The 19,904-nt window shown below is 38.6% G+C and overlaps 2 protein-coding genes across 2 annotated transcripts; both read right to left on the bottom strand.

Moving 5' to 3' along the window:
- Nucleotides 1-708: 708 nt before the first annotated feature.
- Nucleotides 709-7,244, bottom strand: LOC103967794 (alpha-mannosidase-like). Its single transcript, XM_048575237.1, has 29 exons — nt 7,020-7,244; nt 6,710-6,793; nt 6,532-6,620; nt 6,261-6,435; nt 6,013-6,132; nt 5,817-5,900; nt 5,642-5,713; nt 5,385-5,498; nt 5,203-5,303; nt 4,969-5,062; nt 4,687-4,854; nt 4,472-4,561; nt 4,319-4,384; nt 4,175-4,231; nt 3,883-4,102; nt 3,624-3,760; nt 3,428-3,493; nt 3,265-3,327; nt 3,057-3,128; nt 2,783-2,830; nt 2,495-2,614; nt 2,290-2,355; nt 2,050-2,162; nt 1,862-1,949; nt 1,663-1,773; nt 1,486-1,581; nt 1,341-1,388; nt 1,170-1,238; nt 709-1,079 (listed from the first exon to the last, which is right to left on the bottom strand). Exons 1-29 carry the CDS (start codon nt 7,242-7,244, stop codon nt 891-893), a joined length of 3,045 nt encoding a protein of 1,014 aa, XP_048431194.1. The 3' UTR covers nt 709-890.
- A 5,656-nt stretch (nt 7,245-12,900) lies between these two features.
- On the bottom strand, nt 12,901-19,386 carry LOC103967793 (alpha-mannosidase-like). Its single transcript, XM_048575236.1, has 29 exons — nt 19,162-19,386; nt 18,791-18,874; nt 18,614-18,703; nt 18,343-18,537; nt 18,108-18,227; nt 17,911-17,994; nt 17,735-17,806; nt 17,484-17,597; nt 17,302-17,402; nt 17,121-17,214; nt 16,839-17,006; nt 16,623-16,712; nt 16,470-16,535; nt 16,327-16,383; nt 16,027-16,246; nt 15,751-15,887; nt 15,555-15,620; nt 15,392-15,454; nt 15,178-15,249; nt 14,901-14,948; nt 14,614-14,733; nt 14,403-14,468; nt 14,165-14,277; nt 13,978-14,065; nt 13,779-13,889; nt 13,603-13,698; nt 13,468-13,515; nt 13,299-13,367; nt 12,901-13,205 (listed from the first exon to the last, which is right to left on the bottom strand). Exons 1-29 carry the CDS (start codon nt 19,384-19,386, stop codon nt 13,020-13,022), a joined length of 3,063 nt encoding a protein of 1,020 aa, XP_048431193.1. The 3' UTR covers nt 12,901-13,019.
- Between the last annotated feature and the right edge of the window lie 518 nt (nt 19,387-19,904).

Raw genomic sequence — 19,904 nt, 5'->3', positions numbered from 1 at the left:
ACAATGCAGTTTTGGGTGCTATGGAGAGTGTTTCAGTTTTGTTTGAAGCTGAGTTACAAAATCGCTATACAACCTAATTAATTTCGTAGTGATCAACATCCCAAATCCAATTTATCTAACATGTCGAAGTCTAGGTACACGTCTTGTTCTTCTTCTTTTGCGCTCTTTCTTTTCTTGCTTGACACGCAGGTCCAAGTTGGGGGCCGTTAGATGTTACCACTCGTATGATACACGAGCGGCATGTTTGTTCAAAATCTAAGCTGTACACTCCAATTTCGTGCCCCACGATCAGTATGTGGTCATTGATACGATCAACCTCAACCCATTGCTTCTTGTCTGCATTCAATGTGGAAACCTTGCGTTTGATATCAATATCACGCCACACATCCACATAATCTTCATAACGTCTCATTTTTTTGACAATATATCTCTATTAAAAGCAAATCCCCCGATGATTCAAGCTAATAGTGCCCGAGAAGCCTGCGCCTCCTACTTCACCGTTATCACGTTAAGGCTAGAATCGATCATTACAGTTTTTCGGTCTCAACACAAAGCATAATAAGTTTCCTTGATAGAAAACAACGTCTTGCAAATCTCTGTGGTCGGTACACAACTCAGAGACTTTGATGATGCCCATTTATTTTCAATGTCGCTGCAGTACACCACAACCTACTTGTCCACGGTATAACATTCCTCTATAGATAAATATGAGCCCTTCTCTCTCTCCCGTCCTCACTCTCACCCACTTTTATAATTAGTTTCACAATACTCATTAATTTACTACCTTAATACAATCGAATTATATGTCATTCATATAGTTCTGACATAATTTTCATGCCACACCTATTGCTTGCGCTGCAAGTTATAACAAAAATAAAAAAACACAGCATCTAAAATTTCAACACGAAGGTGCGGATCTCCATGGTTCCAAGCTCAACAACAAGAGCTGAGCTATCGACAGGCCCCCCTCTAACCGGTGCAGGTTCATCTCCCCCGTCACCCTCGACTTTCCATGTCATCTTCTTCATCTCCGACTTCTCTTGGTTTGCAGACAAGCTCACTTCCTTCACCTCTTTTATCTGAAATACAATCACCAACAAGCACATTATGGCAACCGCCAATAATCCCGAAAACATATGTCGGGCAAAATAATGTAACATAAAACCTACCGTTTTTCCTGTAAACATCTTCTTCAGTTCAACTTTGGCCAGTGTTGAATATTGAGGATCTTCGGCTGCCTGTTAGAATCAACAGCATAAAAGACGCAAAGACAAACTAAATTAATTGCATTATCAAATCAATTATGTCACTGTAGCATGTTCTTTTGCTTATATTTTTACCTCATATAGATGAGCTAACCGAAGGAGCACAGTACCGTCATCCAGTTCCTGCAAAACTAGAATGTTAGAGAGAGAGAGAGAGAGAGAGAGAGAGAGAGAGACAATTAGCGAGCACTTGTGTCATTGTTCAGTGGTTTACTGTCACCTGAAGAGTAATCAAAGCAACATTGAGAGGCAAGCTGTAATTAGGATCCATGGTAGATGATTTTGTCAAATGTGATGCAGTCCAATCCTCCATTTTCTGAAATATTAAAATCATATATTATAAGGTCAACAGCAATGAAGCTTTACAAACTCTTCTGTAATTATGGTGAAGTCATACCTCGTGGGCGAATGCTAGAAGAAGCGGAGAGTAAACTTCCTGGCCAGTTGTGCGGCGCCAGGGGGCACCTGACCCTGCCTGGTTTACGCTCATATAATATTTCCCTCGAACCTGCAAAAAATATAAAATGTGCAAGAAATAAGCGTTTTTACTCTCATTGCATAGAAATAGAAACTACTATTGTTGTATAGCATGATACCGTTAGTCCTTCGCATGTATTTTCTTCGATGCACACTGTTTCATCAAGTGCTTCACCCACTCCTCTCGAATCATCCTCAAGTATACGCCTTGTGTTTCAAGCACGGAAGAATTAGGTCAACATATCCATATCCAGAATAAAGCAATTATTTGACCTAGATGCCGAAAATTTGTCTGTCAGAATCAAACCTGTGAAGCATCATCTCTATTTGTCCATCTTCAATGCTTGATCCTCCAGTGGCACGATCAACCAAGACTGAGAACTCGGATTTGTTATCCGAAGTAAACATTCCAAGATTTAGCTGAAAAAAAGAAGGAAGATAGCTACCGTGAACAAAATTACTATTAACTGATCACACCATTTATTAAATGAAATTAGCTAGTTGTGGTGTATGTGCGTATATCATGGAAGAAAATTGAAGAAATTACAGGATAATAGTTTCCTGCCACAGGTTGATTAACCACAAGGGGCCAGTCTGGTCTATAATCTCGTACCTGCAAAAACCATGACTAATGTGTTACTTCACTTTTCCAAATTAAGAATTCACGAGACAATGATAAACCAGAAAACTTCATCTGTTAAAATTTTCGGTGGAGAATACTAATTTGTATGAGAAACTCATAATGGAGTTACCCGTTTAATGAAATCCCTTCCGTTAGAATCGGTGTAGAACTCCTTGTTTGTGTCCATGTTTGCTGTCATTCTTGTGATCACCTCCTTTCCAACACCGTCGTCTGTGGGAATAGGACCGATCTTCAAAACAAAAATATGTCAGAACTACATGATTTGAGTCTACCAAGTACTTTACTGCTTTTGCTTTGCCTAAAGAAAGGATTCATCGGCCCAGATGAATACGGTGGACATTCAAAGTAAAGGCAATTATGTTTCCATTCCAAATAAAATGGAAGGTGCATGACTCACCGTATATTCAACTTCGGCATGCTCTTTGTCTCTGTAAAGTCTAGTAACCTAATAACAAATGAAATCTCTCGTTCAGAAAAATACGGTTGGTAACAACATAAGACAATGTCAACTTCCTCACTTCTGTATTATGTTTTATTAGGGTCCAAAATGATGTGTATAGCTCGCTAATGGACGTAAACCCTCATATGAACAAATTCAGTGAACTATTTAAGCATTTCCGATACAAAAGACGTTTCAACCAGAGAAGGCAATTTGACAAAGTGTCAATAACCTGATAGATCCATGGACTGAACTGTTGGTGAATTTCATCAACTATCGGTCCACGAAAGACCTTCAAAGGAACCTGTAGAATAAAATAAAAACTTTAAGAATTTATAGTGAAGAACCAGATATTATCTCTCAATCCTTATTTTATAAAGTGAAATTCCATCTAATTCAAAGCATGGAAAGTGCATGATAATACGCAAAATAAGGCTTACTGATCTTGACACAACAGTTGGAGGGGCGCCATTAGGCCGGAATATGTATGCACCAGAAGCTTGCTGGATAGATCACATAAACTGCATGTTAGTTCAGCAGGCACTTCATCAACCAGAATTACGTGCTAAAGTAAATCAAAGTCCTAGCAGAAATATTCGACACCTGGGAATCGGCATCTCCTGTGCTTGAACCATACCAGAGGTAGCTTTGCTGTATCGGTACATCAACCTGGTGAACATGATTGTTAATTAAAATTGCTTTAAACTTCCACCAGTCTAAATAAATAACGTAAACCGGCTCTTCATTTTGAGGGCTGTAAATCTAAACCTATGTCACTTGCACATGTGAAACAACTTACTCCTGTTTTAGAATTATACATCCGATTGAGTTGTCCCGAAGCTAAAGAAAACGACATTTTCAGATCTCCAGGTCCGATTTCGATTGTCTCATTCTGTGGACTGTCCATCGCCGAAAGAAATCCATTTCCGCTTTTCACTACAGAAGAAAGGGCAAAGAAATGCAGATAGTACATAATTTATTCTAGTATACTTTGAGCACATGAGCTTCATAAGAAATAACACTTGAGAATCCTCAAGGGGAAAGATGCGTACATCTACGTTTGGTAGCTCTTCCTGAAACGAAGTATGTGTTCCAACCAAGTGGCGGCACGGAGACTTGAAAGATTAGCCAGTACTTTGGAAATTGGTCTGGTGGCTGTCCCAAGTAGGCTTTTACATAGAAGTTTCTTAAATTGGCTGTTACATTGTCCAAACTTACATATTGTACCTCAAGAATATTTCCCGAAGAATCTTGAACAGAAAGAGTTGCATCATTAACCTGGTTGAACAGAAAAAATGAGCAAACCTACACTATGACAGCATAAACTAAATGCGAAGAACATATGCTCACAGGAATCCGAACAGTCTCAGTCCGATTCCATCCGAGAGGATTATATGCCACAACGACCTGAAATTTAAGAGAACGAACGATAAACAAAAGGTTTCATCTGCGAAATGTCCACAAGTAAATTAGAAGAAAAAGGAGATAAATTACCAAGCTCTTCCCTTGTGGAATATCTTCCTCTGTTGGAGGGCAGTAACTGATATTGAGTAATTGACACTGTTTAACGATGCAAAATTAGCAAATTATAAGTATATCCAGAAAATTAGCATCAATAATCCAAATGACAATGAATTGAAGTATCACCTGGCTAAAAGTCGGTGTTGAGTTAGTACATTGATCTCCTGTTTTATTTGTAGTTAGACACAAAAGATCGGAATTGACAACAGCTTCTGCCTATAAAATGTCATATGCTACATAAGATATCTAAGGCATATTTTAGCACAGACGATGAATAACAGTGTCGGAGACAAATGCAAAAACTCAAAGGACCAAAATGTGTAGAGATACTAGCTGGAGACCTCAGAAGCTCCAATGAAAAGGCGCTTTGCGTAGTCATCTGTAGTATGTTGTTTGGCAGTGCCGGTGACTGCATCATGGTGCTGTGCGATTCCTAAAGCATCTGCAAGGCCATCGGTATTGGAACCATTTGCTTTCCTTCCAGCCAGAAATTCTAGTTCTCGTGCCGCCTATTTTGCAAAAATAGAAGTTCACACCAAAGTACCACTTGGATTGCACTTAAAACTGACAGAATGCATCAGAAGCTATAGATGATTACTATAAAGACTAATTTGATTTTATACCAAATAATATCCGCTTAGCAAGCGGATATATCCCTTCAAACCCGGGCGACTAGTGAAAAATCCAGTCCAATAAGCATCTACCGCATCTGCATACCTGTTGGCAATCATTGGTATGCAATAGATTAAGTCAGTAAGTCCTGTTCTGTAGGCATTTATTTATCTCTGGGAAGGTTCTTTGCTTTCACATTTATTTATCTCTGGCAATCATTGGGAATATGAGAGAATAATACTCACGGAAAATAATCCTCAGTTTTCAGTGGCCATGACTGGTTTGCTGCATTTTTAGAATCGGTATAGATAGATGGTGTAGAATACAAGGCATTAACTCGACCGTCCTGAAAACAAAAATAAGCTCAATGATGCAACTTCGAACTTGAAATCCGCATAATAGTATGAGGTTTGTGATTAAACTCCACCTTATTAACATAGTGAATTAACTTGTCCATTTGTTTGAACCATGATTCTGCATATTGGTACTGGAAATCATCTCCCATCGTCCACATAATGTGATTCGTCCTTGTCACATTTGCCTGCACAGAAAGATCATTCAATCATTTATCATATACATGCTTCAACTTTAACCATTAGATAAAACAGAAGTTTATAAGAAAATTTAAAGGAGCATTTAGGAACATTAAAACTTCATTATATACTCAAGGGATAAGGTGATTACTTGGGTAAGTGAAGCGCTGATGAAATCGCTGACACGCTGTTCAACATTGTAGTCGAACAGAAGAGGATTATCCTGCAGTTTTATCATTCAACAGATTAGTTGATACCTCATTACATCCACCCTGAAAGAACATCGAGTACTTGATGGTGAAAAGTTACTCTGTTGAAACTAGAACCTGGACAGGCTCGAAGTTGTCAAATACTTCGAAATGGAAACCGGGAGGTGGACTATAGTGAACTGGAAAAGCATTGGCAAAAATCTGCAAAGGGCCAGGGTAGTTGTATGTAAGCTTTAGATTACATTTTTGAATTAAGGGAAAGTTAAAGTTTTGTAATTAAAATGGTAACAGTGCAGCAGTTGTAGTTCTAAACCTGAGATGAAGAACCGAAAGTTTTGGATCCACGCCATATAACCTCAAGAGACTTATCCACCTTGCGCTTCGCTCTGTCCTGATAATCGATCCTTGCAAAATGCACAGAATCAAACCCGAGCTGCAAGAACATTGTAAGAATCAACTCCATGAGAATTATACGATACCAAATAAAGTTAAGATTCAATCATGTGACTAAACCAACATAGAAAAATGATGAAGCATTGAGGACTCAAATAACAAAATGACCTCAGCGGTGAGTAAGTAAGCTTGCACGGCAGAGTGTCCAAAGGGATCAATCTGCCATCCAGCACGAGGCGTCTTGTTGAACTGCGCCTTTATTGCACGGTGACCTAGCGTCGTTTGATCAATCATGTCTATGTAATGGGTTGTTGCTTCATCATGCATACACCAACCACCATTTCTATATATACAACAGAATTGCTTGAAACAGATTACAAGATGCAAACCAAACACATTTCCTTACGCAAATCAAAGATTCAAGTCGATAGAAGCATACACAAACTCTAACTGCCCGTCATCTACTAGTTTTCGCACGAGAGCTTGAATTTCCGGACTTTGTGTTAACCACCATCTTTGGAAGAATGCCTAAAATTCATGCTAAACAAATCAGAAAACAAAAAGAACTAAAAATTGAAAAACTTTATCATGTTGTGGAGCTTAATTACTGGCTTTACCATCTCAGCAAACACAAACTTCCTGTTCGGATCACGAGCCAACGATTCAACAACAGAATCCAACGTATTCTCAACACAAGCACCCTAATCAAAATGAGCAAATTCATTAACTAGTTAATGATTAAAGTAATTAGCACATTAAGACAATCAAAAGCACTTTTGGCAAAAACCTTATATGCTGTTTTTGCATCATAAAAACTACTTTTTAGTGATCAAAATCATTTCTAGCAAAAACGCTTATTAGGTGCATAAACCATATCAAACGAACTCATATATTATATACAAACTTGATTGTCTATTATTGTATGACCTGAATGCTGTTGTTTGATCCAACATAGTACTGATCAACCGTCTTCAACCACCCGACATCATCGTGCGAATGCGCCACCAAATGAACATTCAGTTTCCCCTCCACCACGCCACTCCCCGTCTCATACTTCACATAACCGCCGCCAACAGCCTCCCTACACAAACAACCCACAACCAAAACAACCACAAGCCGAAAACCCAACTCCAAAGTTTCCGCCTTTCCCATTTTTGAAGTGCAAAAATGGGTTTTCGCTCTGCCGGGTTATATCGAAAACAGACTCCGTGAGTCTGTGACCTGTTGCCACGGTTGTTAACCTTGTGATTGGGAGTTTCGGGTAGGACAGGACAAAAGAGGCCTCGGTTTCTCCATTGAAACAAAATGGCCGGCCTAAATATATAGAGGGTGAGACGGGACTGGATAATGAAGGGGGACAGTCTGTACGAGGGCGTGTAGTGGGGATGGGGCTCCATTTGTCCGAGTTTGACAAAGCTTGTGGCCTTTTGAGATATCAAATTGAATGGCGGAATCTGGGGACAGAGGAGCCGTTATTAAATTCTTCAAACCCCTGCGCGGGGGGGAATTGTAAACGGATGGGTTAAATTACCGTTAAATTACCGCCACTTTTTGGCCGTTGGATGTGGATTTATGTTTTTTTTTTGAGTTTTGTCGAACGATAAATTTTATTAGATTAGCCACCACATAATGATTCAACTCTTTTCCACTACTATGGTAAAAAGCCACTTGCATATAATCGCAAACTATAGTAATATTTGTCACACCTCACATTTACTTTGTCAATCAAAATTTATCTTAGTACACTCAACATACTTTCCTATACTACCTTCACACCCCAAACTTTCTACATACATCCCACATTTTTCACATACATTCAACATTCTCTCATTGTTCATTCTCACCACATCTCCAAATTTCAAGACTCTTGCTAAACATGTAAATGCTAATTATGAGGTCAATTACATGACATTCGATTGTTGGTTTATTTTATTGGTAGAGCACAAATCCAAAATTTGTATCCCTATCTGTTACTCCTCTAGAGTCAATCTCACAAAATTTTGACCCAAAAAAACAAAATGATAGGACATGGGTGATTTTTCTTTTTTCAAAATTATAATGGGTTCAATTCTTTTTAGGGAACTTTAACGAAAAACTTCCGTTACTGTTCATTTTAACGAAAAACCATATTTTTACAGTAAAAAGTCAATTCTAGTACTATTCACTTTACCGTTTATTTTGTCCTTATCGTTAAAACTCAAAGTTTTCAAGCATTTTTCATTAGAGTTCCTTTCTTTTTACGGTACAAAACTCAAAAAGAAAGTAGTGCCAACTGTCAAACTTCCCACTTAGAGAAAAATTTGTTTGTGTTATAATGGATTTATTCTTCTTTTTTTTTTTTTTTTTTTTTTTGAGGTATCGAAAATTTGTTTTGGAGTAGTTATAGATTTTGATAACAAAAAAAATGTTGTAGCTCTTACAAAATCCATAATGTACGTCTGGTTTCGAATTCGTAACATTTTTTTATTTTTAGGGTTTAGGTTTCTATCAATTTGGGGGTTTTTGTCAATTAGGGGTTTTAGGATTTTAGGGTTTGGGTTTAGACAACCAATTTAAAGTTAGGGTTCATATTAGTAAATAATTTGTGTATTGAACTTCTTTTAATTTTTTTGGGGCTAAATAGTCATTTCATGTGTACATGAGTTACTTAATAATACATATTTATGTGGGCTGTGTATTCAACATTATGTGGGGTACTAATGAAAAAACCTTAATATTAAATATGACATGCCAACAAGTGTGTTAGATTTGTACATTTAAATGATATTTCTCAATTGCAAACTACGTGTATGATCAAAATTTAAGGGGTGTGCCATCTGCGTTTAAATGAAAATTGTTAACCCAAAAAACATCAAATGTGACAGATAATTAACAGGAGGGAACATCGATTAAAAATATAATAACATGCTTGTTTAATTAATACCATTACCAATGTTTCAATTTTTTAATCCCTTTGAAATTTGGAGCGATGCTTGAATTCAACGTGACATATAATAGCATACATGTGTGCCAAAATAGACAGCATCCGAATATTTATATGACTAATAATCCTCGTTACCATACGATTTTGATATCCCAACAATCAAGACGAAGACCAAATCACCAATACATACATACTGCCGAACAGAGACCGTATTAAAAAATTGTGTTTTGTTTGAATGTGTTTGTCGTGTAGATTTATTATCGGGAGGACTGCTTAGACCAATCGTTGATGCATATGAGATCTACAATCCAACAGCGGTTTATGTAGCATATTTCTTGTTGCTAGTTGTCGAACAACGACATTACTGGAGACAGATGTTTTATCTGCTAGACTTATTGGGAAGTTGAACACGAGTTTATGGCATCACACATTTATTTATCACCATCATGAACAAAGCGAGAAGGATGTCACTTAGTAGATACCGAAGTAATCACCATTAACAACAAAGAACACCTAAGTAAAAACATCGTCGTGGGGAACAATGTAAATATTAATTCAATGCAGAGATGCATATCAATGTTGCAAGTCTTTTGCTCGAACGCCATGAGTTTATCTGAAGCCGTATGAAGTGAATGTGATAAAGATCAATGTACTGGTGTAGATACGGAGCTTTCTGACCAGGCGAACAAACATTGATCCAAATTTCAATCTACAAGCTTAAAGGTCAGAACCTGAGTTGATAGACGATCACTAAAGGTTGGCGAGATTTGCTGCCAAGTAGAAGCATCTTTCAGCACAAGTTGGCAACGGACATGAACTGGGTGATTTCAGCAAAAGTTACGCTGAGCTCAACCAGCTGAGGCATTCCAAGTTTTCCTATCCTATCTCGAACTACCCAGCAACCAAACAAAGAATAACAGGAACATATAACAATAAAGAATCAGAAGTTAGAAATCTCCGCAGATCAGATTGACAGCATGGGCCTAAGCTTGAAACCTCGACGGAGTGTAATCGCTCGATCCGCATCCACTCCGAATTATCAATGCAGATCATTGTCGCCTGTCCAGCAACGCAAACGGACCAATTAAACAAACAAATTTCCTTAAATTTAAACCCTAATTCCCAAGAAAGATGATGAATTTGGGGGTATTTGAACTTGCAGTGCGGAAATTAATCGAGGGCGTGAAGAGGAAATTAGGGTTTCGGGACTCTTACCTCGAGAAACATGGTTGCAGACTGTGAAGAAAGATCGAGAGAGGTTGATCGAGAAGAAAATATAAGTAGAGGATTGGTAATTCTTCTTCTATTTTCTGATCTTATGGACTAGTTTCCGGTGCCATTTCTTTCTATCATTCTCTTTTAATTGTAAACTTCAGGTTGTGGTGGCATATAATTCGCTTGGATGGAATCGAACTGAGATTGTCAGGATACCGGTGAGTTTTTCTGAAGTTAGCAAGTTTCCCTTCTTATCTGATAACAAACTTGCCTTCCTTTTCAATATAACTTGAGAGTGACAATTTCAACCAGGTTAACGACGCGAATCTTGTTCTTCAAGATTCCTCCAGGAATTTCCTCCGCTGTGATGGAAAGTCCGCAGAATGAGACTGTTGAAATCGGACCTGGAGATCTGAAGACGTCCTTTTCTTCCGCTTCAGGAACTCTCGAATCGATGTATAATATGAAAACACGAGTAAGTTGTCTAACATTTCTCAAACACTAGCCTTGCACAATCATTTTTACTTACTTCCATAGTTTTCTTTACATGCAAGAAAGAGTGATTTGTATATGTATCATATATCACTAGGTTGATGTACCAATTCAGCAGAGCTACTTCTGGTATAATGCAAGGGGAGGTGGTTTACTGTTCCGGAGTGTCAAATCTCTGTGCTAGGGTTGCGATTTACCTAATTGCAGAACTCAAGCCAGTCGTTGGAATACTTTGTGTCTTTTGTGCTAACATAAAGTTGTATGATCTATTGAGCAGAATCTGGTGCATACATATTCCGGCCTTGCGACTTCCTTCCAAATGCTGTGTCAAAATCAGTATGCCATCTTTCCATGTCACTTTGTATTTGCGAAGCCTTAGCTTGATATACATCGTTGGCCATTCTAAAGGTACAATTGAAGGTTGTCCGCGGACCTCTGTTAGATGAGATTCACCAAAAGTTCATCTCATGGATCTATCAGGTCACCAGACTATACAAAGATAAAAGAGTACGCTGAATTTGAATACACTGTGAGCGATATATACTTACAATTTTACTCTCATGAAAAACAGAATTTACGCTTTATTCTGAAATCAACCGTGTTTGTCGTTCTGATATACTTTTATTTTTAAAATCGGTCCAATTCCAGTAGAAGATCATGTGGGAAAAGACGTCATCACGTGAATGACAACGAATATGACCACAAAGAAAGTGTTTTACACTGATTCAAACGGGAGGGATTTCATAAAACGGGTAATTCTTGATGAAGAGATGAAAATTTGTCTCGAGTGTTTTTAATTCGTAAGGGTTATATAAATGCTGACTCGAATCATAGTTTCACAGGTTCGAGACTATAGATCAGACTGGTCCCGTTTGGTTAATGAACCTGTAGCAGGAAACTACTAGCCAGTAATTTTCTCAGTACTAGTTCACATGAAAAATGGTTTGAACTGTTTAAGGTTCTTATTGACGGCGGTATGATGTTGTTTTTCAGCTAAATCTTGGGATGATGTTTACATCGGATAACAAATCTGAATTCTCCGTCTTGGTTGATCGCGCCACTGGAGGATCCAGCATTGAAGATGAAGTAAAGCTGATGCTTCACAGGTTTGTTTTAGACATACTATCATAATCTTGATGTGTCCACATGTTAACCTGATTTTCGTTGTTCAAACGCAAGGCATCTGATGTATGACGACTCTAAAGGAGTGAATGAAGCCCTTGACGAAATTGTCTGCATCAACAAAATTAAATGCGATGGACTAACGGTACAATCTTACACCAAAACAGATTCATTATGCGTCTGATCACGTTATCTTTATCTTGGTTCATATTTTTCTTTTCAGATTCGAGGAAATTATTATGTGAGCATAAACCGAGTAGGGGATGGAGCTTGCTGGCATGGAACAACTGGACAAGAAGTTTACTCTCCACTTGTTCTGGCTTTTACTCATGAAGTATGACTCGACTGCTACATTAAGCGTCTGTTTGGATTGAAGGATGTCGATTTGGATTTCATAACTAGCTCTTGATCTTGTAATATATTTGGTATTGTTTAGAAATTGGAGGACTGGACTGCATCTCATGTGACAAAAACATCTCCCATGGATCGAAATTAAAATTTGCCTCTCAATGTTGCTCTAATTACTCTTCAGGTGACTTTAAAATGTGAATTTACTGTTGAACGAATATATAGAGCGTCTGTTACTCTCACTTTTTCACTCACCCTTGTTTTACAGGAATTGCAAGATGGAAGTGTACTGCTTCGTCTAGCGCATCTATATGAGGTAAGAAAATAATTTTTACACTCCCCCTCCGTGTTTGTTCCGGAATGAACTGGGTACTAATGTGTCACTCACTTCCTCCATGTTTGTTGTGTGTTTTGGCAGCCAAAGTTCCTGAGTTTTCGACATTGGCCAAAGTTGAACTGAAGAAGATGTTTACAGGAAAAAAGGTAAGTATAGCGTTGTTTCAGTCTATGATACATTGTTTTATCTGAAATAGAAACTTAAGTCAACGCATCTAATCGGGCACTGTTTCGCTCCTTATAGTTAAGTAGCTATGGTCCTTCGTACCTGTCAATCACAGTCTAACACATATACAAAAAATAATTCACTAATAGCATGCCATGTCGGTGATTTAGTAACTTGATTGGTGGTGTGTTCAACATTCCTCTATAGATAAACATGAGGCTTCTCTCTCTCACCCAACCGGAGCTACCTCAGTCCAATCGAATTATATATCATGTATATAGTTCTGACATAATTTTCATGCCATACCTATTGCTTGCGCCGCAAGTTATCTCAACACGAAGGTGCGTATCTCCATGGGTCCAAGCTCAACAACAAGAGTTGAGCCATCGACGGGCCCCCCTCTAACCGGTGTAGGTACATCTCCACCGTCACCCTCGACTTTCCATGTCATCTTCTTCATCTCCGACTTCTCTTGATTTGCAGACAAGCTCATTTCCTTCAACTCCTTTATCTGAAAAGTACAATCACCAACATGCACATTATGGCAATCGTCAATTGTACTGTAAAACGTATGTCGGGCAAAACAATGTACAATAAAATGTACCGCTTTTCCTGTAAGCATCTTCTTCAGTTCAACTTTGGCCAGTGTTGAATATTGAGGATCTTCGTCTGCCTGGTAGAATCAACAGCGTAAAAGAAGCGAACACAAACTAAATTAACTGCATTATCAAATCAATTATGTCGCTAGCACGTTCTTTTGCGTATCTTTTTACCTCATATAGATGAGCTAACCGAAGGAGCACACTACCGTCATCCAGTTCCTGCAAAACTAGAATGTTAGAAAGAGAGCCACAGAGAGAGTGAATATTAACGAGCACTCGCCTCGTTGTTCAGTGGTTTACAGTTACCTGAAGAGTAATTAAAGCAACATTGAGAGGCAAGCTGTAATTAGAATCCATGGTAGATGATTTTGTCAAATGTGATGCAGTCCAATCCTCCATTTTCTGAAAATTAAAATCGTATATTATAAGATCAACAGCAATGAAGCTTTACTAAGTCTTCTGTAATTATGGTGAAGTCATACCTCATGGGCGAATGCTAGAAGAAGCGGAGAGTAAACTTCCTGGCCAGTTGTGCGGCGCCAGGGGGCACCCGACCCTGCCTGGTTTACGCTCATATAATAGTTCCCTCGAACCTACAAAAAATATAAAACGTACAAGAAATAAGCGTTTTTACTCTAAGTGCATAGAAATAGAAACTACCATTGTTGTATAACATGATACCGTTAGTCCTTCGCATGTATTTTCTTCGATGCACACTATTTCATCAAGTGCTTCACCCAGTCCACTCGGATCGTCCTCAAGTAGACGCCTTGTGTTTCAAGCACAGAGAATTAGGTCAACATATCCATATCCACAATAAAGCAATTATTTGACCTAGATACCGAAAATTAGTCTGTCGGAATCACACCTATGAAGCATCAGCTCTACTTGTCCATCTTCAATGCTTGATCCTCCAAGGGCACGATCAACCAAGACCGAGAACTCAGATTTGTTATCCGAAGTAAACATTCCAAGATTTAGCTGAGAAAACAAGAAGATAACTACCGTTAACAAAATTACTATTAACTGATCACACCATATATATAATGAGATTAGCTAGTTGTGGTGTATGTGCGTATATCACGTAAGAAAATTGAAGAAATTACTGGATAATAGTTTCCTGCCACAGGTTGATTAACCACAAGGGGCCAGTCTGGTCTATAATCTCGTACCTGCAAAACCATGACTTAAGTGTTACTTAACTTTTCCAAATTTAAGAATTCACAAGACAAATCAATGATAAACCAGCAAACTTCATCCTTTAAAATTTTCCATGTAGAATACTAATTTGTATGAGAAATTCGTATGTGGAGTTACCCGTTTAATGAAATCCCTTCCGTTAGAATCGGTGTGGAACTCCTTGTTTGTTTCCATGTTTGCTGTCATTCTTGTGATGACCTCCTTTCCCACACTGTCGTCTGTGGGAATAGGACCGATCTTCAAAACAAAAATATGTCAGAACTACATGATTTGAGTCTAGCAAGATAATACTTTACTGCTTTGTGTAAAGAGAGGATTCATCGGCCCGGATGAATACGGTGGACATTCAAAGTAAAGGCAATTATGCTTCCATTGTCCAAATAAATGGAAGGCGCGTGACTCACCGTATATTCAACTTCGGCATGCTCTTTGTCTCTGTAGAGTCTAGTGACCTAATAGCAAATGAAATCTTTCGTTTAGCAAAATGCAGTTGGTAACAACATAAGACAACGTCAACTTCAATTTCACTTCTGTATTACGTTTTATTAGGGTCCAAAATGATGTGTATAGCTCGCTAACGGACGTAGAACCTCATACAAACAAATTCAGTGAGCTATTTAAGCATTTCCGATACAAAAGACGTTTCAACCAGAGAAAGCAATTTGACAAAGTGCCAATAACCTGATAGATCCATGGACTGAACTGTTGGTGAATCTCATCAACTATCGGTCCACGAAAGACCTTCAAAGGAACCTGTAGAATAAAAAAATAAAAGAAACTTTCAGAATTTATAGTGAAGAACCAAATATTACCCCTCAATCCTTATTTTATAAAGTGAAATTCCATGTAATTCAAAGCGTGGAAAGTGCATGATAATACGCAAAATAAGGCTTACTGATCTTGATACAACAGTTGGAGGGGCACCATTAGGCCGGAATACGTATGCACCAGAAGCTTGCTGGATAGATAACATAAACTGCATATTAGTTCAGCAGGCACTTCATCGACTGAAATTACGTGCTAAAGTAAATCAAAGTCCTAGCAGAAATATTCGACACCTGGGAATCGGCATCGCCTCTGCTTGAACCATACCAGAGGTAGCTCTGCTGTATCGGTACATCAACCTGGTGATACATGATTGTTAATTAAAATTGCTTTAAACTTCCACCAGTCTAAATAAATAAAGTAAATCGGCTCTTCGTTTTGAGGGCTGTAAATCTAAACTATGTCACTTGCACATGTGAAACAACTTACTCCTGTTCTAGAATTATACATCCGATTGAGTTGTCCCGAAGCTAAAGAAAACGACATTTTCAGATCTCCAGGTCCGATTTCAATTGTCCCATCCTGTGGACTGTCCATCTCAGAAAGAAATCCATTTCTGCTCTTCACTACAGAAGTAAGGGGCACAAAGAAATGCAGATAGCACATAATTTATTCTAGTATACTTTGAGCACATGAGCTTCACAAGGAATAACAACTGGGAATTCCCAAGGTCCTGAAGGAAAGAGGAAAGATGCGTACATCTACGTTTGGTAGCACTTCTTGAAACGAAGTATGTGTTCCAACCAAGTGGCGGCACGGAGACTTGAAAGATTAGCCAGTACATTGGAACTTGGTCTGGTGGCTGTCCCAAGTAGGCTTTTACGTAGAAGTTTCTTAAATTCGCTGTTACATTGTCCAAACTTACATATTGTACCTCAAGAATATTTCCCGAAGAATCTTGAACAGAAAGAGTTGCATCATTAACCTGGTTGAACAGAAAAGGTGAGCAAACCTACACTATGACTGTATGACAGCATAAACTAAATGCGAATAACATATGCTCACAGGAATCCGAACAATCTCAGTCCGATTCCATCCAAGAGGATTATACGCCACAACGACCTGAAATTGAAGAGAACAAACGATAAACAAAAAATTTCATCCACGAATTATCCACAAGTAAATTAGAAGAAAAGGAGATAAAATACCAAGCTCTTCCCTTGTGGAATATCTTCCTCTGTTGGAGGGCAGTAACTGATATTGAGTGATTGACACTGTTTAACAATGCAACATTAGCAAATTATAAGTATATCCAGAATATTAGCATTAATGCAACAGATGACATTGAATTGAAGTATCACCTGGCCAAAAGTCGGTGTTGAGTTTGTACATTGATCTCCTGTTTTATTTGTAGTTAGACACAAAAGAGCGGAACTGACAACAGCTTCTGCCTATAAAATGTCATTATGCTACATAAGATATCTTGGGCAGATTTTAGCACAGACGATGAATAACAGTGTCCGAGACAAATGCAAAAAATCAAAGGATCAAAATGTGTGGAGATACTAGCTGGAGACCTCAGAAGCTCCGATGAAAAGGCGCTTTGCGTAGTCATTTGTAGTATGTTGTTTGGCAGTGCCGGTGACTGCATCATGGTGCTGTGCGGTTCCTAAAGCATCTGCCAGGCCATCAGTATTGGAACCATTTGCTCTCCGTCCAGCCAGAAATTCTAGTTCTCGTGCCGCCTATTTTGCAAAAATAGAAGTTCACACCAAAGTACCACTTGGATTGCACTTAAAACTGACAGAACGCATCAGATGCTATAGATGATTACCATAAGGACTAATTTAATTTCATACCAAATAATATCCGCTTAGCAAGCGGATATATCCCTTCAAACCTGGGCGACTAGTGAAAAATCCAGTCCAATAAGCATCTACCGCATCTGCATACCTGTTGGCAATCATTGGTATGCAATAGATTAAGTCAGTAAGTCCTGTTCTGCAGATAAAAGAGGGAAAATGAGAGAATAATACTCACGGAAAATAATCCTCAGTTTTCAGTGGCCATGACTGGTTTGCTGCATTTTTAGCATCGGCATAGATAGATGGTGTAGAATACAAGGCATTAACTCGACCGTCCTGAAAACAAAAATAAGCTCAATGATGCAACGTTGAACTTGAAATCCACACAATAGTATGAGGTTTGTGATTAAACTCTACCTTATTAACATAGTGAATTAACTTGTCCATTTGTTTGAACCATGATTCTGCATATTGGTACTGGAAATCATCACCCATCGTCCACATAACGTGATTCGTCCTTGTCACATTTGCCTGCACACCAAGATCATTCAATCATTTCTCATATACATGCTTCAGCTTTCGCCATGAGATAAAAGAAAATAAGAAAATTAAAGGAGCACTTAAGAACGCATAAACTTCATTATGTACTCAAGGGATAAGGTGATTACTTGGGTAACTGAAGCGCTAATGAAATCGCTTACACGCTGTTCAACATTGTAGTTGAACAGAAGAGGATTATCCTGCAGTTTTATCATTCAACAGATTAGTTGACACCTCATTACATCCACCCTGAAAGAACATCAAATACTTGATGGGAAAAGTTACTCTCTGTTGAAACTAGAACCTGGACAGGGATGACGTCGTCAAATACTTCGAAATGGAAACCGGGAGGTGGATTATAGTTAACCGGAAATGCATTGGCAAAAATCTGCAGAAGGCCCGGTAGTTGTATAGTATGCATTAAATTACATTTTTTACCTAAATGAAAGTAAAAAGTTTTGTAATTAAAATAGTAACAGTGCAAGAGTTGTAGTTCTAAACCTGAGATGAAGAACCGAAAGTTTTGGATCCTCGCCATATAACTTCGAGAGACTTATCCTCCTTGCGCTTCGCTCTGTCCTGATAATCAATCCTTGCAAAATGCACAGAATCAAACCCGAGCTGCAATAACATTGTAAGAATCAACTCCATCAGAATTATACAGTACAAAATAAAGTTCGGATTCAAGCACGTGACAAAATCAACGTAGAAAAATAACGAAGCATAACAAATTGACCTCAGCTGTGAGTAAGTAAGCTTGCACGGCAGAGTGTCCAAAGGGATCAATCTGCCATCCAGCACGAGGCGTCTTGTTGAACTGCGCCTTTATTGCACGGTGACCTAGCGTCGTTTGATCAATCATGTCTATGTAATGGGTTGTTGCTTCATCATGCATACACCAACCACCATTTCTATATATGCAACAGAAATTCTTGTAACAGATTAAAAGATGCAAACCAAACACATTTCCTTACGCAAATCAAAGATTCAAGTCGATAGAAGCATACACAAAACTCTAACTGCCCGTCATCTACTAGTTTTCGCACGAGAGCTTGAATTCCCGGACTTTGTGTTAACCACCATCTTTGGAAGAATGCCTAATATTCATGCTAAACAAATCAGAAAACAAAAAGAATTAAAAATTTAAAAAACTTGATCATGTTGGGGTGCTTAATTACTCTTACCATCTCAGCAAACACAAACTTCCTGTTCGGATCACGAACCAACGATTCAACAACAGAATCCAACGTATTCTCAACACAAGCACCCTAATCAAAATGAGCAAATTCATTAACTAGTTAATGATTAAAGTAACTAGCATATTAAGACAATCAAAAGCACTTTTGGCAAAAACCTTATAAGGTGGTTTTGCATCATAAAACCACTTTTCAGTGAAAGCACTTGGATTTTTTGCAAAAACGCTTATCAACAGAGAGACTCTGATAAAAGCATTTCTAGCAAAAACGCTTATCAACAGAAGTGTTTTCTACATGAACTGGATCAAACGAACTCATATATTGTATACAAATTTGATTGTCCATTTTTATTGGATGACCTGAATGCTGTTGTTTGATCCAACATAGTACTGATCAACCGTCTTCAACCACCCGACATCATCGTGAGAATGCGCCACCAAATGAACATTCAGTTTTCCCTCCACCATGCCACTCCCCGTCTCATACTTCACAAAACCGCCGCCAACAGCCTCCCTACACAAACAACCCACAACTAAAACAACCACAAGCCGAAAACCCAACTCCAAAGTTTCCACCTTCTCCATTTTCGAAGACCGAAAAAAGGTTTTCGCTCTGCCGAGTTATATCAAAAACAGACTCCGCGAATCTGTGACCTGTTGCCACGATTGTTAACCTTGTGATTGGCAATTTCAGGTAGGACAGGACAAAAGAGGCCTCGGTTTCTCCGTTGGAATAAAATGGCCGGCCTAAATATATAGAGGGTGAGACGGGACTGGATAGTGAAGGTGGGCAGTCTGTACGAGGGCGTGTAGGGGGGATGGGGCTCCATTTTTGTTAGCTTGGCAAAGCTTGTGGCCTTTTGAGATATCAAAGTTAATGGCGGCATCTGTGACAGAGGAGCCGTTATTAAATTCTTCAAACGATGGGGAGTGAATTGTAAACGGCTTAGTTAATTTACCGCCACTTTTTTGGCCGTTAGATGTGGATTTGAGTTTGGTTTTGGCCCTTTAGGGGTGAATTTGACGGCTACAGATTGTCCTTAGGTTAATCCCAATGCTTATAATCGCAAACTACAATAATATTTGTCACCCACAAATTGAAA

This window comes from the organism of the source record quoted next, unplaced genomic scaffold (genome assembly GCF_019419815.1).
Source record: "Pyrus x bretschneideri cultivar Hongxiangsu unplaced genomic scaffold, Pyrus_bretschneideri_v1 Contig8, whole genome shotgun sequence".
NCBI classification, from domain to species: domain Eukaryota; kingdom Viridiplantae; phylum Streptophyta; class Magnoliopsida; order Rosales; family Rosaceae; genus Pyrus; species Pyrus x bretschneideri.
Note: the sequence above shows the minus strand (reverse complement) of the source record. Positions and strands in the feature narration are given on the sequence as shown.

Coding starts and splice junctions, on each gene's coding strand:
- LOC103967794 (XM_048575237.1), bottom strand. CDS start 7,244: ATGGGAAAGGCGGAAACTTTGGAGTTGGGTTTTCGGCTTGTGGTTGTT. Junction 4,232..4,318: donor TTCCACAAGGGAAGAGCTTG/GTAATTTATCTC, acceptor CTTAAATTTCAG/GTCGTTGTGGCATATAATCC. Junction 3,328..3,427: donor CAGGAGATGCCGATTCCCAG/GTGTCGAATATT, acceptor TGATCTATCCAG/CAAGCTTCTGGTGCATACAT.
- LOC103967793 (XM_048575236.1), bottom strand. CDS start 19,386: ATGGAGAAGGTGGAAACTTTGGAGTTGGGTTTTCGGCTTGTGGTTGTT. Junction 14,949..15,177: donor TCAGTCCATGGATCTATCAG/GTTATTGGCACT, acceptor ATTTGCTATTAG/GTCACTAGACTCTACAGAGA. Junction 14,734..14,900: donor ATGCCGAAGTTGAATATACG/GTGAGTCACGCG, acceptor TTTGTTTTGAAG/ATCGGTCCTATTCCCACAGA.